Raw genomic sequence first — 20,846 nt, 5'->3', positions numbered from 1 at the left:
GACAGAAAGTTACTTAAGCCAAAAACGAAAGTAGGGTGGTTGGTCTGGGTGGATGGGTCGGCGTATAATGCAAACGTCTAGCACGGGTGTTTCGAATCTTATCACGGACAACTTTAGCATTTTAGATAATTAGCAACTTTGCAACTGCTTATTTTTTTGTTGTTGTTACTTTGCAACTAGCCTACTTAGCATGTCAGCTAACTCCTAACCCTAACCTTAACACCTAACCCTTAGCCTAGCTAACGTTAGCTACCTAGCCACCTAGCTAGGAATTAGAATTCGTAACATATCATACATTTTGCAAATTCATAACATATTGTATGAATTGCAATTCGTAGCATGCTGTACCAATTGAAATGTGTAACATAACTTGTAATTCATAACATATCATACAAAATGGATGATGGACATCCACAAATTCAAATCAAATCAAAGTTATTTGTCACGTGCGCCGAATACATTTACACCTGGATCTTGCAGCTAACTAGCTGCTACCTGAGTGACTATTGGCAACGTCGGTCACGGAATTAACACACATTATTACGGAGCTAGCCAGCTGAAGAGTTCCGTCAGCCACTCCTGGGCTATTCCTGAGCTAGCCAGCTGAAGTGTCTCCTGGGCTACAACTCACCTATCCTGACCCGTTTTACTGCCGATGCGGAGCCCCATCGGGTCTTCACGACTGGACCACCGACGTTATCTGCCCGAGGGAGTTATCCAACTGGCCCCTCCGTCGCGACGTAACCTGATCGCCCATCTGCGGCCCGCTAATCGTTAGCTGTCTTTTCGGCTGCGATCTGAATAGGTCTATCGGACACTTTTCTTGGGCCACTATAACTAACTATTTTGCCAACTTGGACTGGTCCCCCCTTCCACACGGAACCCCACTAACCCACAGACGGAAACGCACGAGGTGGCTAAAAACAGACCTCCCTCCCATCTTCCACCAGCTTGCTACCTATGGCCCGGCTAGCTGTCTGAATCTCACTGGACCCTTTGATCACTCGGCTAAGCATGCCTCTCCTTAATGTCAATATGCCTTCTCCATTGCTGTTCTGGTTAGTGTTTATTGGCTTATTTCACTGTAGAGCCTCTAGCCCTACTCATTATACCTTATTCAACCTCTCAGTTCCTCCACACACACATGCTATGACATCTTCTGGTTTCAATGATGGTTCTAGAGACAATATCTCTCTCATAATCACTAAATGCCTAGGTTTACCTCCTCTGTACTCACATCCCTCCATACCTTTGTCTGTACATTATACCTTGAAGCTATTTTATCGCCCCCAGAAACCTGCTCCTTTTTCTCTCTATTCTGGACGTCACAGACGACCAATTCTTATAGCTTTTAGCCGTACCCTCATACTTATTCTTCTCTGCTCCTCTGGGGATGTAGAGGTGAATCCAGGCCCTGCAGTGCCTGGCTCCATTCCTACTCCCCAGGCGCTCTCTTTTGATGACTTCTGTAACCGTAATAACCTTGGTTTCATGCATGTTAACATTAGAAGCCTCCTCCCTAAGTTTGTTTTATTCACTGCTTTAGCACACTCTGCCAACCCGGATGTCCTAGCTGTGTCTGAATCTTGGCTTAGTAAAGTCCACCAAAAACTCTGAAATCTTCATCCCTAACTACAACGTTTTCAGACAAGATAGAACGACCAAAGGGGGCGGTGTTGCAATCTACTGCAGAGATAGCCTGCAGAGTTCTGTCCTGCTATCCAGGTCTGTACCCAAACAATTTGAACTTCTACTTTTAAAAATCCACCTCTCCAAAAACAAGTCTCTCACCGTTGCCGCCTGCTATAGACCCCCCTCGGCCCCTAGTTGTGCTCTGGACACCATATGTGAACTGATTGCCCCCCATCTATCTTCAGAGCTCGTGCTACTAGGTGACCTAAACTGGGACATGCTTAACACCCCAGCCATCCTACAATCCAAGCTTGATGCCCTCAATCTCACACAAATTATTAATGAACCCACCAGGTACAACCCCAAAGCCGCAAACACTGGCACCCTCATAGATATCATCCTAACCAACGTGCCCTCTAAATACACCTCTGCTGTTTTCAACCAAGATCTCAGCGATCACTGCCTCATTGCCTGCACCCGTAATGGGTCAGCGGTCAAACGACCTCCACTCATCACTGTCAAACGCTCCCTGAAACATTTCAACGAGCAAGCCTTTCTAATCGACCTGGCCCTGGTATCCTGGAAGGATATTGACCTCATCCCGTCAGTAGAGGATGCCTGGTTATTTTTAAAAAATGCCTTCCTCTCCATCTTAAATAAGCATGCCCCTTTCAAGAAATTTAGAACCAGGAACAGATATAGCCCTTGGTTCTCCCCAGACCTGACTGCCCTTAACCAACACAAAAATATCCTGTGGCGTTCTGCATTAGCATCGAACTGCCCCCGCGATATGCAACTTTTTAGGGAAGTTAGAAACCAATACACACAGGCAGTTAGAAACGCCAAGGCTAGCTTTTTCAAACAGAAATTCGCTTCGTGCAACTCCAACTCTAAAAAGTTCTGGGACATTGTAAAGTCCATGGAGAATAAGAACACCTCCTCCCAACTGCCCACTGCACTGAGGATAGGAAACTCTGTCACCACCGATAAGCCCACTATAATTGAGAATTTCAACAAGCATTTTTCTACGGCTGGCCATGCTTTCCACCTAACTACCCCTACTGCATTCAACAGCACTGCACCCCCCACAGCTACTCGCCCAAGCCTCCCCCATTTCTCCTTCTCCCAAATCCATTCAGCTGATGTTCTGAAAGAGCTGCAAAATCTGGACCCCTACAAATCAGCTGGGCTTGACAATCTGGACCCTTTCTTTCTAAAATTATCTGCCGAAATTATTGCAACCCCTATTACTAGCCTGTTCAACCTCTCTTTTGTGTCGTCTGAGATTCCCATAGATTGGAAAGCAGCTGCTGTCATCCCCCTCTTCAAAGGAGGTGACACTCTTGACCCAAATTGCTACAGACCTATATCCATCCTACCCTGCCTTTCTAAGGTCTTCGAAAGCCAAGTTAACAAACAGATTACCGACCATTTTCGAATCCCACCGCACCCTCTCCGCTATGCAATCTGGTTTCAGAGCTGGTCATGGGTGCACCTCAGCCACGCTCAAGGTCCTAAACGACATCGTAACCGCCATCGATAAGAAACAATACTGTGCTGCCGTATTCATTGACCTGGCCAAAGCTTTTGACTCTGTTAATCACCACATCCTCATCGGCAGACTCAGTAGCCTTGGTTTCTCAAACGATTGCGTCGCCTGGTTCACCAACTACTTCTCTGACAGAGTTCAGTGTGTCAAATCGGAGGGCCTACTGTCTGGACCTCTGGCAGTCTCTATGGGGGTACCACAGGGTTCAATTCTTGGGCCAACTCTTTTCTCTGTATACATAAATGATGTCGCTCTTGCTGCTGGTGAATCTCTGATCCACCTCTACGCAGACGACACCATTCTGTACAATTCTGGCCCTTCTTTGGACACTGTGTTAACAACCCTCCAGACGAGCTTCAATGCCATCAACTCTCCTTCCGTGGTCTCCAACTGCTCCTAAACACAAGTAAAACTAAATGCATGCTCTTCAACCGATCGCTGCCTGCACCTGCCCGCCTGTCCAGCATCACTTCTCTGGACGGTTCTAACTTACAATTTGTGGACAACTACAAATACCTAGGTGTCTGGTTAGACTGTAAACTCTCCTTCCAGACTCACATCAATCATCTCCAATCCAAAGTGAAATCTCGAACTGGCTTCCTATTTCGCAACAAAGCATCCTTCACTCATGCTGCCAAACATACCCTCGTAAAACTGACCATCCTACCAATCCTCGACTTCGGCGATGTCATTTACAAAATAGCTTCCAATACCCTACTCAACAAGCTGGATGCAGTCTATCACAGTGCCATCCGTTTTGTCACCAAAGCCCCATATACTACCCACCACTGCGACCTGTACGCTCTCGTTGGCTGGCCTTCGCTTCATAATCGTCGCCAAACACATTGGCTCCAGGTCATCTACAAGACCCTGCTAGGTAAAGTCCCCCCTTATCTCCGCTCACTGGTCACCATAGCAGCACCCACCTGTAGCACGCGCTCCAGCAGGTATATCTCTCTGGTCACCCCTAAAGCCAACTCCTCCTTTGGTCGTCTCTCCTTCCAGTTCTCTGCTGCCAATGACTGGAACGAACTACAAAAATCTCTGAAACTGGAAACACTTATCTCCCTCACTAGCTTTAAGCACCAGCTGTCAGAGCAGCTCACAGATCACTGCACCTGTACATAGCCCATCTATAATTTAGCCCAAACTACTACCTCTTCCCCTACTGTATTTATTTATTTTATTTATTTTGCTCCTTTGCACCATATTATTTATATTTTATCTCTGAACTTTCTTCAAACTACAAATCTACCATTCCAGTGTTTTTCTTGCTATACTTTATTTACTTTGCCACCATGGCATTTTTTTGCCTTTACCTCCCTTATCTCACATAATTTGCTCACATTGTATATAATATTTTTTTTTCTTTTTTTTTTTTCTACTGCATCATTGATTGTATGTTGTTTTACTCCATGTGTAACTCTGTGTTTTTGTATGTTGTCGAACTGCTTTGCTTTATCTTGGCCAGGTCGCAATTGTAAATGAGAACTTGTTCTCAACTTGCCTACCTGGTTAAATAAAGGTGAAATAAATAAAATAAAATAAAAATACAACCTGTGTAGACCTTAGAGTGAAATGCTTACTTAAAGGCTCTAACCAATTGTGCAAAAAAGGTATTAGGTGAATGTTAATATAAATGAATACATAAATAAACATATAACATATCAAACTAATTGGTGTGTTCCGGATTTATGTATATATGTTACATCTACCCCTGAATCCAGGTTAATACCACATAGGCCCTTTTCAAAGGGATTAGTTAGTTCTTAGGGGCAGTTGCTCTTTAAAGGTAGTTTTGTTATCAAAGTCAATATACAGCAATATAAATCATAAATAAACAGCCAAATGAACATTTAGAATACAAAACATTTAGAATAATTTAGAATGATACTGCCACTGGAATATTGTGTCATGCAATCTTCAAAGCATTATGTTATCTGGGCTATGGAGAATGGGTGGGGCTCATATCCCCTCCACAAGCAAGCTCATGTAGGTCGTTTAAATTGAAATACACAATGCACTGTTATCCCGTTTTAATTGATATAAAGCATATGCAACAAGTTCCTAAAGCTCCTAATCAATGGAAAAGTGTCTTAAAAACAGTTTTAAAAAACACTGAAATCGTTGCAATTTTCTGTCTATTTTCCAAGATATAGTTTACATTAACTTCTGAAATTGAGTTGGTATAAGTTTCAAATCTCACAATGCAAAAGAAAATCTATTTAAATGCATCTCATGATTTTTATATTAGTTACAGCATTCCACAACATACCTGAGTCTGAGTATCTTGGTCTGGCAAGATCTCGAAAATAGTATATAAAATCCACACAGTTGTCGTTTTGCACTTCGCCCCTAGAACAGAGATCCGACAGCAGTTCCAGAGCCTTTCGAAAAATCTCGTCCTCTCTGTCTCCAGGCATTTCCCACCAGCATCCTTCTTAATAATGAAGGGGCTCTCCGGCAGCTCCACAACACTCCTAACGCCTACAGTATCTAGACCCCGATTCCAGGCGCCGGGCGCATTCAGTCATCCCAAATAGCACTTTTGCCTACACCAGCATTACGCAAGCGAAGAGTGGCTAAACTCTTTATCCAACGAAGTTTTCCTCTGAAAGATGACTTTAGTTAAGCCTATGTCAAAACTTTATATTCTATCTTGAATATATTTTAAGTATTAGAATTGTACCACTGGTTGAATCCATCCACTGGAATTTGCTGTCCTCCGTTGCGTTGTGTGTTGTGCGGTGTCCACTAGACTGTGGTGCTGAATTACTGAGCTGTGCTCCTCAAGGTCTTGAATGAATGGCTTTGACTGCGTGCAATTATTTTACAATGCACTCACAGGAATCTCCGTTCTGCCTACCCACCATACCCTGCACTATCGTTCCCAGCAGAGCCAGGGATGGGACGGGCAATAAAAACACAGACATTGTGGTGAATCAATCTTTCAAGGTTTGTTATTAATTGATGAATTGTGGATTTTTATTGTGACAGAAGGCTACTTTCCATATTTAACAATTGACTAGACCTTTGATCAACCTGACACGTACCGTTCTGGGAACCATATGTTTCTTAGAGCTTAGTGAGAGCATGGTTGTCCTATGGTTGTTTTGCATACAACCTTCCCACAACTTTCTGGGAATGATGTAGGATAGTTGCTTGGGTGGAACATTCTCAGCACATGATGAAAAACATACTTTTCTTGATATTTCATTACTTTAACAGCATGTTTCCTAAACATTTAAACATGGTTGCATTTAATAAGAAATGTGGTAATGTTCTAGGAACGTTCTCCAACTGGTTTGACATTGAGAATGTTCTCAAATAGTTCAGAGAACGTTAGAGAAACAACGTTCTTCTGTGGGAGTTTCAGTACTTCAATATAACATTTCCTACAGTTTTCCTCAAAGTTCTATTTAAAGTCATGTTCTCAAATTGTTCTGAGAACATTATAAAAACGTTCAATAAAAATGACAGGAAGACTTTAGTAACTTTCAGAGCACGTTCTAAGAATGTTATTTAAAAACATATACATTCCATTCTCAGCATCAACAAAACACTCTCTATCCTCAAAATTGTTCAGTGTGTTCAGGTGTGTTGGCTGTGCACAATAATTGGCCACACCTGATCTTAATGAGTGCTTGTATACTTAAAAAAAGGGGGGGGGTTGAATAGACTAAAATGAACAGCTTTGTATGTGTAAAATAGATATGGCATGCTAGCTCCATCCTGGTTGAACAAGAGATAATAGGTTCAAATCTCACTGATTCCTTCGCAGAATAAAAAAATAAGTGTGTTTGCATGATTAATGCCTAAGGAACTGCATTGTGTGTTCTATCTGTGCTTGGAGTTAAAAAATGCTAATCCCAAATAAGATAGCAGTGCTTACAAGGTTTACTGAAACATTAAGTGACATTTTTAAGGAAGTTACTCAAAACTTCAAAATAACCTATAATTTCTGTTCTCATAGCGTTACTAAAACCTCCCAGGAAGACTTTCAAGGAACCAGAGTAAAACGTTCCCAGAACCTCCCTGCAACCTAAAAATAAACATTCCCAGAACAAGCAAAACGTTAACTTCTCACTGGACGAAAATGGTTCATATAAGGGGATATCTTTACATGACATGTTTTTGATATTCTACAGAACACAGACCATTTCCAATGTATATTTTGACTTTTGAATATGCACCATATCATGACAAATTCTGAATTCATGTCTCTTTTAGACATATATGCTATTGGGATTACTCAAAAAATCTACATGGACATTTCCTATGGCTGGATATGGACTCATTCAATATCCTGAGAAAATGTATGTGACACCCTATTTTCTCTCTTCATGTTGACAAATACTGACTGTATACATCACATACAGTATCTGTGTTTTCTCAGCACATTCAAGATATGAAGCTATATTGATTCATGCTTCTCTTGGCTGAGGTCCATATATGAATCTTGATATGCTGAAAATAAAGATGTTTTCTGAGTTTACAAGCTTAATAATTTGACAAATATGAAATACATATTTTTCATCAATGAAGAAATCATTTTTTGGATATCACACTTGGTATTGACTCCTTAGATATCCTAAGACAGGCCTATGTGGAGATCTTATTTTCTCTATATGGTGACAAAAACTGACAGTAGACCTACATAGTATATTTTCTCAGCACATACAATGCATATGCTCTTGACTGAGGTCCGTATCAGGATCTTGATATGCATTTTTATATGATAAGTAAGGACAATTTCTAATGCTTATTTGAGTTGAGGACATGCTCAATAATTTGGCAAATATGAAATCCATTTAATTCAATCAGACACTAGCTATAATTTTGGTATTCGCTCTGGATAAAGGCTTGCAAACCGCAAGCTAAAAGCACTCAATCACATAATTGTTGCCGTGTTGAATTGACCAAAACGCAGCAGGAATGTGGATACTCATCTTTTTAATATTTTAGAGCAAAGTATACATAGTAAACAATAACCACGAACGACTCCAGACAGGCTACTTACAACATCATAGCAGTGTTAACACAACCACCCACAAACCCAAGTGACAAACATACTCCTAAATATATGACTCCCAATCAGGAACAACGATAACCAGCTGTCCCTGATCGGGAGCCACACAGACCAACATAGAAACACAACACCCAGAACAAACATACACCAACATCTTCTGCCACGTCCTGACCAAAATACTACACAACTACACCCTCTGCTGGTCAGGACGTGACAGTACCCCCCCCTAAAGGGGCATACCCCGAAGCACCTAAAAAAGAAACCACAAAAATCCCCAAAAACCACAACAAAACAAAATCAAATACCCCCTAAACAATAAGGGAGGGAAGGGAGGGTGGCTGCCGTCAACGACGGCACTGTGCTACACCCCCCCCCAACCCACCTATCCTGGAGGTGGCTCTGGTTCCGGCCTCCTGCCCTCCAGGTTGTATGCAGACTCATTGGGGTCCGGGTCATAGACCGACTCACTCCGTTGTGGATCGTGGGCAGATTCCTTCAGTTCCATACTGTAGGCAGACTCAGTTAATTCATAGTTAATTATCCACTTATTCAGTTCCGGGTCATAGACAGACTCACTTGGTACCGGGTCGCAGGCAGACTCCCTTGGTTCCGGGTCGCAGGCAGACTCCCTCGGTACCGGGTCGCAGGCAGACTCCCTCGGTACCGGGTCGCAGGCAGACTCCCTCGGTACCGGACTAGACACTGGTGCCGGATACTCTGGACTGCACACTGGTGCCGGATACTCTGGACTGCACACTGGTGCCGGATACTCTGGACTGCACACTGGTGCCGAGCTCTTGAGGCTGGGCTGACGCACTGAATGCCTGATGCGTGGGGCTGGTAGAGGAGGTACCAGGCTGGATACATGCACCCCAGGACTAGTGCGAGGAGCGGGAACAGGCTGAATAGGACTAGGCTGACTAATGGGAAGCTTGGTCCGGGTTGCTGGTACTGGTCATGCCAGACTGGAGGTCCTCACTTCTGGGTTAGCACGAGAGGCGGGAACCGGAAAAACTGGGCCATGGAGGCACAGGTGGCCTCCATGGCCCAGGAGGCACAGGTGGCCTCCATGGCCCAGGAGGTACAGGTGGCCTTTACCGCACCGCCTGCACAACCCGTCCTGGCTGGATGGAACTAGCAGCCCTGTACGAGCGGGGTGCTGGTACAGGGCGAACTGGGCTGTGCAGGGGCCTGATGGTTGCCGTGCATAGAGCGGGAGTAGGGAAGCCTGGTCCTAGGAGGCGTACCGGTGACCAGACGCGCTGCGCAGGCATCCTCCTACCAGGCTGGATGCCCACTATAGCACAGCATCTGCGAGGGGCTGGAATGGCGCGCACCGGACTGTGCGTGCGTATGGGCGAGATAGTGCGCACCTCAGCGAAACACGGCGCCCTCCACCTCATACGCTCCTCCATATACTCATGGGTAGCTGGCTTATGGCTCTTCTTAGGCCTAGCCAAACTACCCGTATGCCCCCCCCAAAAAATGTCTTGGGGGTGCCTCTCCGGCTTCTTCGCCAGCGCGTTCCTGGCCTCATATCACCGCCTCTCTGCCTTGGCTTCTTCCAACTCCTCCCGTGGGCGATGGTATTCCCCAGCCTGGTGCCAAGGTCCAGCCCCATCCAGAATCTCTTCCCAAGTCCATTCTTCACCATAGTCCATATACTCAGTGTTACTCTCCTTTTTCCGCTGCTTGGTCTTGTTTAGGTGGGTGGTTCTGTCATAATTGTTGCCGTGTTGAATTGACCAAAACGCAGCAGGAATGTGGATACTCATCTTTTTAATATTTTAGAGCAAAGTATACATAGAAAACAATAACCACGAACGACTCCAGACAGGCTAACAGGCTACTTACAAAATCATAGCAGTGTTAACACAACCACCCACAAACCAAAGTGACAAACATACTCCTAAATACACTGCTCAAAAAATAAAGGGAACACTTAAACAACACAATGTAACTCCAAGTCAATCACACTTCTGTGAAATCAAACTTTCCACTTAGGAAGCAACACTGATTGACAATAAATTCCACATGCTGTTGTGCAAATGGAATAGACAACAGGTGGAAATTATAGGCAATTAGCAAGACACCCCCAATAAAGGAGTGGTTCTGCAGGTGGGGACCACAGACCACTTCTCAGTTCCTATGCTTCCTGGCTGATATTTTGGTCACTTTTGAATGCTGGCGGTGCTTTCACTCTAGTGGTAGCATGAGACGGAGTCTACAACCCACACAAGTGACTCAGGTAGTGCAGCTCATCCAGGATGGCACATCAATGCGAGCTGTGGCAAGAAGGTTTGCTGTGTTTGTCAGCGTAGTGTCCAGAGCATGGAGGCGCTACCAGGAGACAGGCCAGTACATCAGGAGATGTGGAGGAGGCCGTAGGAGGGCAACAACCCAGCAGCAGGACCGCTACCTCCGCCTTTGTTTAAGGAGGAGCAGGAGGAGCACTGCCAGAGCCCTGCAAAATGACCTCCAGCAGGCCACAAATGTGCATGTGTCTGCTCAAACGGTCAGAAACAGACTCCATGAGGGTGGTATGAGGGCCCGACGTCCACAGGTGGGGGTTGTGCTTACAGCCCAACACCGTGCAGGACGTTTGGCATTTGCCAGAGAACACCAAGATTGGCAAATTCGCCACTGGCGCCCTGTGCTCTTCACAGATGAAAGCAGGTTCACACTGAGCATGTGACAGACGTGACAGAGCCTGGAGACGCCGTGGAGAACGTTCTGCTGCCTGCAACATCCTCCAGCATGACCGGTTTGGCGGTGGGTCAGTCATGGTGTGGGGTGGCATTTCTTTGGGGGGCCACACAGCCCTCCATGTGCTCGCCAGAGGTAGCCTGACTGCCATTAGGTACCGAGATGAGATCCTCAGACCCCTTGTGAGACCATATGCTGGTGCGGTTGGCCCTGGGTTCCTCCTAATGCAAGACAATGCTAGACCTCATGTGGCTGGAGTGTGTCAGCAGTTCCTGCAAGAGGAAGGCATTGATGCTATGGACTGGCCCGCCCGTTCCCCAGACCTGAATCCAATTGAGCACATCTGGGACATCATGTCTCGCTCCATCCACCAATGCCACGTTGCACCACAGACTGTCCAGGAGTTGGCAGATGCTTTAGTCCAGGTCTGGGAGGGGATCCCTCAGGAGACCATCCGCCACCTCATCAGGAGCATGCCCAGGCGTTGTAGGGAGGTCATACAGGCACGTGGAGGCCACACACACTACTGAGCCTCATTTTGACTTGTTTTAAGGACATTACATCAAAGTTGGATCAGCCTGTAGTGTGGTTTTCCACTTTAATTTTGAGTGTGACTCCAAATCCAGACCTCCATGGGTTGATAAATTGGATTTCCATTGATTCTTTTTGTGTGATTTTGTTGTCAGCACATTCCACTATGTAAAGAAAAAAGTATTTAATAAGATTATTTCTTTCATTCAGATCTAGGATGTGTTGTTTAAGTGTTCCCTTAATTTTTTTGAGCAGTATATATGACTCCCAATCAGGAACAACAATAACCAGCTGTCCCTGATCGGGAGCCACACAGACCAACATAGAAACACAACACCAAGAACAAACATACACCAACATCTTCTGCCACGTCCTGACCAAAATACTACACAACTACACCCTCTGCTGGTCAGGACGTGACATATTTTCTGCTGTGGGATTCCAACTGTCCTTTTAGAATTTGGGCACCACAAATAAGTGTGTTAACTGTGTGTGGTCGAACTGACAACTGGAGAAACAAAGAAGTGTGATGTTTTAGCTAGTTTAGTCAGCAGCCAGTAAGGCTAGCTAGCTAGACTTGATAGGGCAGTAAAAGCTAACTGGTAGCCTAACTAGCTAACAAATAACGAAATTGCCTTTTTACCCCTGTCAAGACTCAAGGTGACAGCTAACTTTTTAAAATGTTTAGGTGTATTTTGTAATACTGGTTAATATAATCTAGCTAGCTAACTAACTTAGCCAGCTAGCTTACTAGCAAGTTGGCTAGCTAGATAGCTTGTTCCAGTTAGCTTTCTCATCATGAATGAAGTAGATAGAGTAGCTACCTTGTGGTATGGCTATGTGAAATAACAATATTTTCTTGAAATGTCAACACAATTTTGATTCATGATTTAAACATTGACAGTTTGGAGTGGACCACAGACCAACACTACCACCACCTTTGGTCTGGACTATGAGGGACGACCGCTGATGACCCAATCTGCACCCATGGCATTCATAACAAACAGGGCAGGCAGGGGTATTGAGGGTGGGCAATTTTTATTTTCTGTTAAATAAATAAAATACATTTTTTGGCCTACGTTTGCATCTTTACAGCAAACGTGTTGTGATTGGCACTCTGGATTTGCTATGCTGCATTCTTTAAAAATAAATAGATGTGCTTTTGGAAATAGCAACTGGGATTAAATATGACAATGTTTGCCTTTCCGTTCCTTGTATAGCCTACTACTAAGTATATGGTGCAAATGTGTGCTCAGATATGTGAAGGAGCACAATCATTTTCGGTGCCTGAACACTTAAATAATTTGGGGCGCTGGACATTTCATGAGTCAGATTTAGCTTGTTTTAGATGAGACATATGAGGATGACTATTACATATCAAGGATATCTATTAAAATTATGCATTTAAAAAAAATACAGGCAGGTAATGACTATCATACATTTCTGAAAATATGTGGATTCGTTTAAAGGCTTATATATGTCAGCATGTTGACACAACCTTTCTGGGGTTAATATTCTAGAAATATGTAAACGGGTGCAGGTGCATCAGGTGCTTTTGTTGTTGAACGTGTCTCACCACAGATATTTCACTGGACTCATATGGTAGCAGGGAGATTTCTGAGGTCCGGATTAGATGCATGTAGAAACTCTTCCATTACAGAGAATATCCTAGCTCGTATATGAGATTAAGGACATGTATATCTGGAGCATGTCTACTCTTTATATCCAATAAAATATCAGATATCAGGAAATATATAGTTAAAGATATCCCCTGATATTGACCCTTTTCGCCCAGTGTCTGTTCTCAGAATGTTTAAAAAACGTTCCGTTTTACCGTTAAGGAAACATATGGCTTCGTTCCCACAAACAATGTGAAACCAAAAACAACTTCCAAGGAACCAAATGTGCTAGCTTGGAGTATAAATAATTATTATATTTTCTTTAACCCTCAAGCTACTGACTAAGTTTATATTTTTCTATGATTGTTGCTTTTTTCAATAGTTTCTTCTTTTGACCCCAGTATGTCGTATGCAAAATATGTTGGTAATTTGAGCTGTGTTTGAAGCCCCTTGACAAGGCCTTCAATTAAAGGTCACCTACCCTTTAGAACCAACTTCTATGGTTTTAAACGGCCTATGTGGCATCAATATGAGTCAGAAACACTCATTCTAGTGTCAAACTGACTGTAGATAGGATCCTTTTTATCATAAATTTGGTCATAAAGTGAGTTTGTCGAAATTTACTGGAGGGTTGGTTATGGATTACTTACATACTCACTTTCGCCAATGATGCCCAATTGCCCAGAGAAAACACGTTGTGGTCCGCCCCCATCTGCCATGTGGATATTTGTTGATATTTGTCTGCATATGGGTGCAACGCATACACATTTCGCTCGGCAAATAGGAATGAAAATGGACTTTCATAAAGTTGGTACCAATGCATTTCAACAATATTTCCAGAAGGCCAGGAATGGATTACATCCGACAAAGTCACTTCTGCTGCCTGTCAACCGTCAAACCCCTAGTGTTGGAGAGTACGTTAGCTAAGTAGATAGCGGGTACTAGCTAGCTAGTAGCTACTTTTGGTTATAAAACATTATTTGATAATTCTAGTGAGACAATTTAACGATGATACCACATAAGAAAGGGGAACGATACTGTAGCTAGCTAAATACATCAATCTGATGTGTAATGTGATGTAGCATGTCAGAGGAAGATGTGCATAGCTCACGTTAGCTAGCTACCTTGCTAACAACAGCTAAATGTGGGCAGTAGTTAGCCTAGTGGTTAAGAGCATTGGGCCAGTAACCAAAAGGTTGCTGGTTCAAATCCATGAGCCGGAAAGGTGGAAAATTTAGCCATTCTGCCCTTGAGGAAGGCAGTTAACCCCCTACAACAACTCCTCCCCTGATGTCAATTAAGGCAGCACCCCACACCTCTCTGATTCAAAGGGGTTGGGTCAAATGTGGAAGACACATCTTGGTTGAATGCATTCAGTTGTGACTAGATCTTTGGCATTTAGAGTCAATAGAGGGCAGGTACTTGGATACTAGCTTGTTAGGATGTAGCCAGCTTGCTTTCAATAATTTTTCAACTCAAACTGGTTAGCTAACGTTAGCTAGCTAGCCAACTCATTTCAACTCGGCTCGGACAAAGATATGATGAATAACCCGGATTTGTAAGTTAGGTGGCTCGTTTATTTTCTAGGGCAAAAATAAATTGTACTTGTCTACTACAAATATAGCTATGGCTCTGGCAGCAAATAGCAAAACGTATCAGCAAGCACTCAGCAACGTTCACAGCTGGTTGCATAGTAACGGTGTCACCATCATCGGCCTGAATCTATTCTGTAGTTATACAACGGGTGGGTCTAATCCTGAATGCTGATTGGTTAAAAGCGCAATCCAGCCGGTGTCTATTCCGCAAGTTCCACCGGCTAAATCTATGATGTTAAAATGCCTATTAACTCTGTTCCATCTGACTGCACAATCCACTGTTTCATCAGCCCAGCCAAGCAATTTATAAACTTCATCTCCACTATAAAAAGCAACTAGACATTATCTCACATTTCTTTTAGACTAAGATTTGTATAAACATTGCGTCTGTCTCTCCGACATTTGCAACATTGTTTAAATATTCAAAGTCAATCTCCAGCTGCCCCATAGTAATGAACGTGTCATGAGTCGGGACTAGATAGACAGACAGGCAGCATTTCTCAACCTGTTGAAATCATGAATCAGCTGGCATCATTTTTATGAATATATATACAAGAAATGTCAATTGAAAAAAAGTCAAACGAAATGAAGTGCAGCTAGTTTGCAGTCTTTCCAACTTCAGTTTGAAGTGCTTGTGTTGGCTGTGTTGTTGACTAGCTCCTCTGAACAACAGTGTCCTGATGAGGAAGCACATTTTCTATGCCAGGCAAAATCATGCCTCATTAGCTCATTGTTATGAGTGTATCCAAATAAATGTAGCTAGAAAACAGCTTAAAAATGCAAATGCAGCTACTTCTCTGTTATTCTGGCTGCACTTTTTGACGTGACTGTGGGTTAGTAGTAGTTGGCTAGCTACCAAGCAAGGGATAATAACGTTGCCAGCCAGTATGTTAATGAAAATATGTCAATCATTTTTGAATCAGCACTATGGACAACAAATCCACCAGGTTTTGTACATAACATTTGAATGAAATAAAATATCATCACTCAATAACATATAGCGAGAAAAATAAGTTTTTCTATTTTGGAAGTAATTTATATGCTAATAGAGGGACTGTAATTAAGTGATAATGCCTGAGAAGCCGGTGTTTGGAGGATATACTGGCACGGATGTTGTTTGACATTAAATGCACTATGCATTATGTGGGTTGAATGCTTTAACAACACAGAATAAAACCATTAATAAAAGTCCCATGATGGTAGTGACTGCCCAGTACTGCTTATCACTTATTAACCATCATTCATTCACATTACTTTACTTTGAAAAAATATTTCAGTTTTTGTGTATATTACATTTGTTTTATTTGATGACTTTATTATTTATTCCAAGTCATCATCTCTATAGAGCTGCTGCCTATGCTGTCTGACAAAATCAAAGTAAATAAGGCATACCTTTATGACTGCTGAATACCACCTATCAATCACTTAGATCATGTATATTCAGGGAGAGATACCTTGTGAAGCAACCACTGCTCTCAACTGACTAGTATCCCCTTTTCCTTTCCTTTCTCTATATCAACTTAAGATCCCACATTCTTCTCTCTTCTGTAGCAGTTGTAAAAGAAACACAGACTGGACAAGTAGATGCGCAATTGGGGGGAGAGATTAGAGAATTAGAGGGAGCATATCTAAGGTCACAGAGGACACCAGACAATACAGGAGAATTACACCAGATATGACAGACTGACCCTTGACCCCTGGCACACAGACTATTGCAGCATAGATACTGGAGGGACATTGTCAAAAATTACCCCCAGACAGGGCCAACCAGGCAGGATATAACCCCACCCATTTTGCCAAAACACAGCCCCCACACCACCAAATGGATATCAACAGACCACTAAATTAATACGCTGAGATAAGGCTGAGTATACCTCACGAAGATCTCCCCCACAACACGAGCCCAAGGACAGGAAGGATGGGAGACTGTGAGCAAGCCAGTGACTCCCCGTAATAGGATGAGAGGCAGAGAATCCCAGTAGAGAGAGTAGCCGGCCAGGCAGAGACAGCAAGGGTGGTTCGTCATTCCAGTGCCTTGCCGCTCACCTTCACACCCCTGGGCCAGACTACACTCAATCATAGGACCTACTGAAGAGATGATTCTTCAGTAAAGACTTACTATGCAGAGGTTAAAACCAAGTCTATTTCTCTCACATGGATCGGCAGACCATTCCATAAAAACATAGCTCTATAGGAGAAAGCCCTGCCTCCAGCTGTTTGCTTAGAAATTCTATGAACAATAAGGAGACCTGCATCTTATGACTGTAGTGTACTGTACGTTAAGGTATGTACGACAGGACAAAATCGGAGAGATAGGTAGGAGCAAGTCCACATAATGCTTTGCAGGTTAGCAGTAAAACCTTGAAATCAAATAGAATGGCTAGCACGGGAGTAATATGGTCAACATTTTTTGGTTCAATTCAAGATTCTAGCAGCTGTATTTACCACTAGCTGAAGTTTATTTAGTGCCTTATCCTGGTAGCCAGAGAGTAGAGCATTGCAGTAGTCTAATCATGAAGTGACAAAAGCATGGATTAGTTATTCTGCATAATTGTTGTACAAAAAGTTTCAGAATTTTGAAACGTTACGAAGATGGAAAAATGCTGCTCTTGAAATATTTTTGATATATTTGTCAAAAGAGAGATCAGGGTCCTTCACAGTTTTATTTGAGATGACTGACTGTACAACCATCGAGATTCATTGTCAGATCCAACAGCAGATGCCTTTGTTTCTTGGGACCTAGGACTAGCGTCTCTGTTTTGTCCGGTATGCACTTCATCCTTCCTGCAACATAACTGCACCTTTGCATAACCTGTAATGCATTACATAGATGGAAGGGACTTCATCACTCGTTGGAGACTTGAAGACATAACCTCACCCAGAGAGCTGTGTATGTCCCGTGTGTGGTTAGACAGCCACATCCTTAGATTTGGCCAAACAGACAAATAGAACGCCATTCTAGTTCTGTTTGGACAGCTGAAGTTGTACTCTTCACACAACTTATTTTTTATTTCCTAGGTAAGTGTAGGCATACTGTCTTTATAAGCACATTAATATGATATTTTCTAGCATAACATTTTTTGGTCTTTATAACACAAACACACTGATAAAAAATGTTTTTTGTGATAAATGGATCAATGTCCACCAGTATGAATATTAGTAGTTCTGGGATTTGTCCATTGTGAAAGCTCTGCTTTGGACATAAGGAGAGATAAGATGAGACAAAACTAGCCAGTTATAGAATATTGTGTTGTAGGACCCCTGAGCTGACTCAAGACCAGGCATTCAACTCGCAGTTAGTATGTATTTACATGACATGATGAAACATTGAAACTAAGTTGCAAGCTACTTTCGAGGCGAAGTGTTGTAGAACAAGTGTCTTATAAAACTTTCTATCTTGCCATAAGAAATATCAGCTAGATAGGATAACCAGCTGCAGCTATCACCAAGCTACTCTTCAGTGGTTCTCCCCGTAAAAGTTGCAGCATACTCCCGGACACCTTGCGGGCTGCCGCAAAATTCTGTGGCACGTTATTTAATTGTCAGCCATTGTTGCCATTAATGCTAGTTAGTGCTAGTTTGACCACCAGAGGGCATCTTTGAGAAGCATTTGATAGTCTTCAATATTGGCTGTACTAGAGAAATTAAAACCTTTTTGCTACAGAAAAAAAGGAAGAAGATCAAGCAAGCCGAGTCCCAAGCATCCCCTCAAACTCAATGTGTGGGGGGTAATTTCTCGCCAGGGACCAGGCCCATATTTGATTTTTGATGCTAAATTTAGCTATTTGCTTTACAAAGCAAAAGGTACATACAATATTGTAGCCTACACCTCACGGCCTGCTATGTGTTCCACAATAATTCACTGTTGCCTCCTTTTTCAGGTATCATGGCTCGAGATGTCTTTGAGGAAACAATCATCAAGAGATTTGCTGGACCCTATGTCAGAGAGGTGTTTCTGGGACTACATTGTTTCTTTCAAGGTAGGATTATAGCAATATTTTGTTTTGTTTAGGCCTATCTATTTACATTTCTAGTATATTTCTAATGTTGTACCTAATGTTGGCTGTTAGGCTAAATGTTTTTTTCTTCTTCTCCAAATGCAGACAATGACCCAAAACACACTGCTGCCCGGGTTGCATTGCAAATGACAACACACCAGCAGAGTAAGTAGACCTTTATGTGGTAAAATAAATATCAATAAATAAAAGACCTACAACACCTACGGTAGACCTACAGTATATCTACATTTTTTTATCTCTACATGTATAGGTCTCCTGATTTAAACCCAATCGAACTTGTTAGGCATCAACTGAAAACATTAGTCCGTAACTCTGCCAAGCCTGCAAGCAAAAATGAACTGGTAAAGGAAAACAAGATGTTTTGGCTTGAGAAATTGATGATACAACATTGCAACAAATACATTGATCATCTCAGCAAGGTTTTACCCGTGGCCGTGGAGTTGGGGGAAAGTGCAACTAAAATGTAGTTTAAATTAACATCTGCATTTTTTATTTATTTTTTCTCATTATTTTATTAATGAAAGCATAAATATTTTGATGAAGAACTGTTAGGGCCAAATTGGGGGATTTTCACACCTACAGCAGCTGGGCAATGAAGAGGTGCGTGTCAATTCAAAAACAATGTGCCATGGAATCTCTTCCCAAATATTTTTCAATCTATATGGCTCTCTGACATTTTGCGGTTGCATGAGGTCTTGAGTTAGAAATGTAACACTTTAGAGTACTTAAGCATCGGATATATTGCAAATTGGGAGATTTTCACACCTACTGTAGCCGGGCTATGAAGAGTCTATTGTCCTGCCAATAGAAAACATTGTTTGCATGATGGGCTACACCTGCTACAGTGCAGTACACTTGTGAAAACCTGTTATCAAAATGCTTTCAGCTGTCCATCACTACCTTAAATAAAAAAACTGCCTCTTGTTTACATCTAGTTTACATTCTTTATTGTAACCACAATGTCACAAATAATTTGTATCTACCTTTCCAATTACTTTTAGAGTTTTGGATTTACAAATATGCGCTGTGAGAATATCTAATAATAATAATAATAATCGCTTTGTAAATAAGGATGCATTATGAAAGGAAAATGACATGCACGACAGACGGGGGTAATATTTTTCCTTTTAGAGACTATAATACTGTACATGGCATCTAGGTCATTTTCGTTTCTACAGAATCAAAACCTTAGTATAACAACAGTTTTAGTAAGTCATGTGCTAGTTAGTTACAGCTTGTTCTGATCAAGTAGAAACAAAAAAATAAGTGTATTTTTTAATTGTTTATTTAGTTCCACCACAAATGTGAATTAATATTTAAAAAACAATTTACCAAATAAAACACATTACAAAATTGAAACTAAAGAAACGATTTAACCTTTACTTAACTAGGCAAGTCAGTTAAGAACAAATTCTTATTTACAATGACCCTGGCAAAACCCAGATGATGCTGGGCCAATTGTGCACCGGTTTATAGGACTCCCAATCAAGGCTGGATGTGAAACCGCCTAGATTCAAACCAGGGACTGTAGTAATGCCTCTTGCACTGAGATGCATTGCCTTAGACCGCTGTGCCACTTGGGAGCCATGACCAATATGAACATTAACCATATGTGTTCTCTTGTTTTGTACTGTTCTGTAGTTTCGACCCAATGATTTGTCTCACAAACAAAGAATTTTGCATCCTGCAGGGCCAAGCATGGATCAAAGCTGGCGAGAGTATTTGTATCATTATTTTATTAATGAAAGCATAAAGATGTTGATGAAGAAGCCACATTTGCCTCGGGATCCATTCCAGTTGGTATTCTGTGGAAACATGCGTTTTTTAGGTGCGGTCCGTTGTCCAGCCCTTTGTCCACTAATCTCCACGGCTGGTTGTTGGCATGGTTGTATAGTCTGCAAAAACACATTCACGTTTTTAGTACACAATTATCGATTTTATTACACAGTATACACATTGATACGTAAAATATATATATATTTTTTGAAAATGCACTGAAACCAAAATACCTTTAGTTTTGGTGATCCTCTCAGCTCCGACTCATAATAGTTTATTTTGTATTCCAATGTATGGAACGAATGTATTAATTACAGTCATTTACCATTCTCATTCTCGGACTGGAAACGCTGTTTGCCGAGATCACAATCTAATTTTCAAGTCCTTGTT

The 20,846-nt window shown here is 42.3% G+C and overlaps 1 protein-coding gene across 1 annotated transcript in view; it reads right to left on the bottom strand.

Annotated features, from left to right (window-relative positions):
- Positions 1-5,960, bottom strand: part of LOC106573278 (synaptotagmin-9) — a 49,866-nt gene extending 43,906 nt beyond the window's left edge. Inside the window, exon 1 of the mRNA XM_014148186.2 lies at positions 5,457-5,960. Coding sequence (XP_014003661.1) covers positions 5,457-5,604 — 148 coding nt within the window. The 5' untranslated portion in view covers positions 5,605-5,960. The remainder of the gene's footprint in view (positions 1-5,456) is intronic.
- Between the last annotated feature and the right edge of the window lie 14,886 nt (positions 5,961-20,846).

The sequence above is a fragment of the Salmo salar genome, chromosome ssa16 (assembly GCF_905237065.1).
Source record: "Salmo salar chromosome ssa16, Ssal_v3.1, whole genome shotgun sequence".
NCBI lineage: Eukaryota > Metazoa > Chordata > Actinopteri > Salmoniformes > Salmonidae > Salmo > Salmo salar.
The sequence above is the reverse complement of the archived record's forward strand: the minus strand, read 5'-3'. Positions and strand labels throughout refer to the sequence as shown.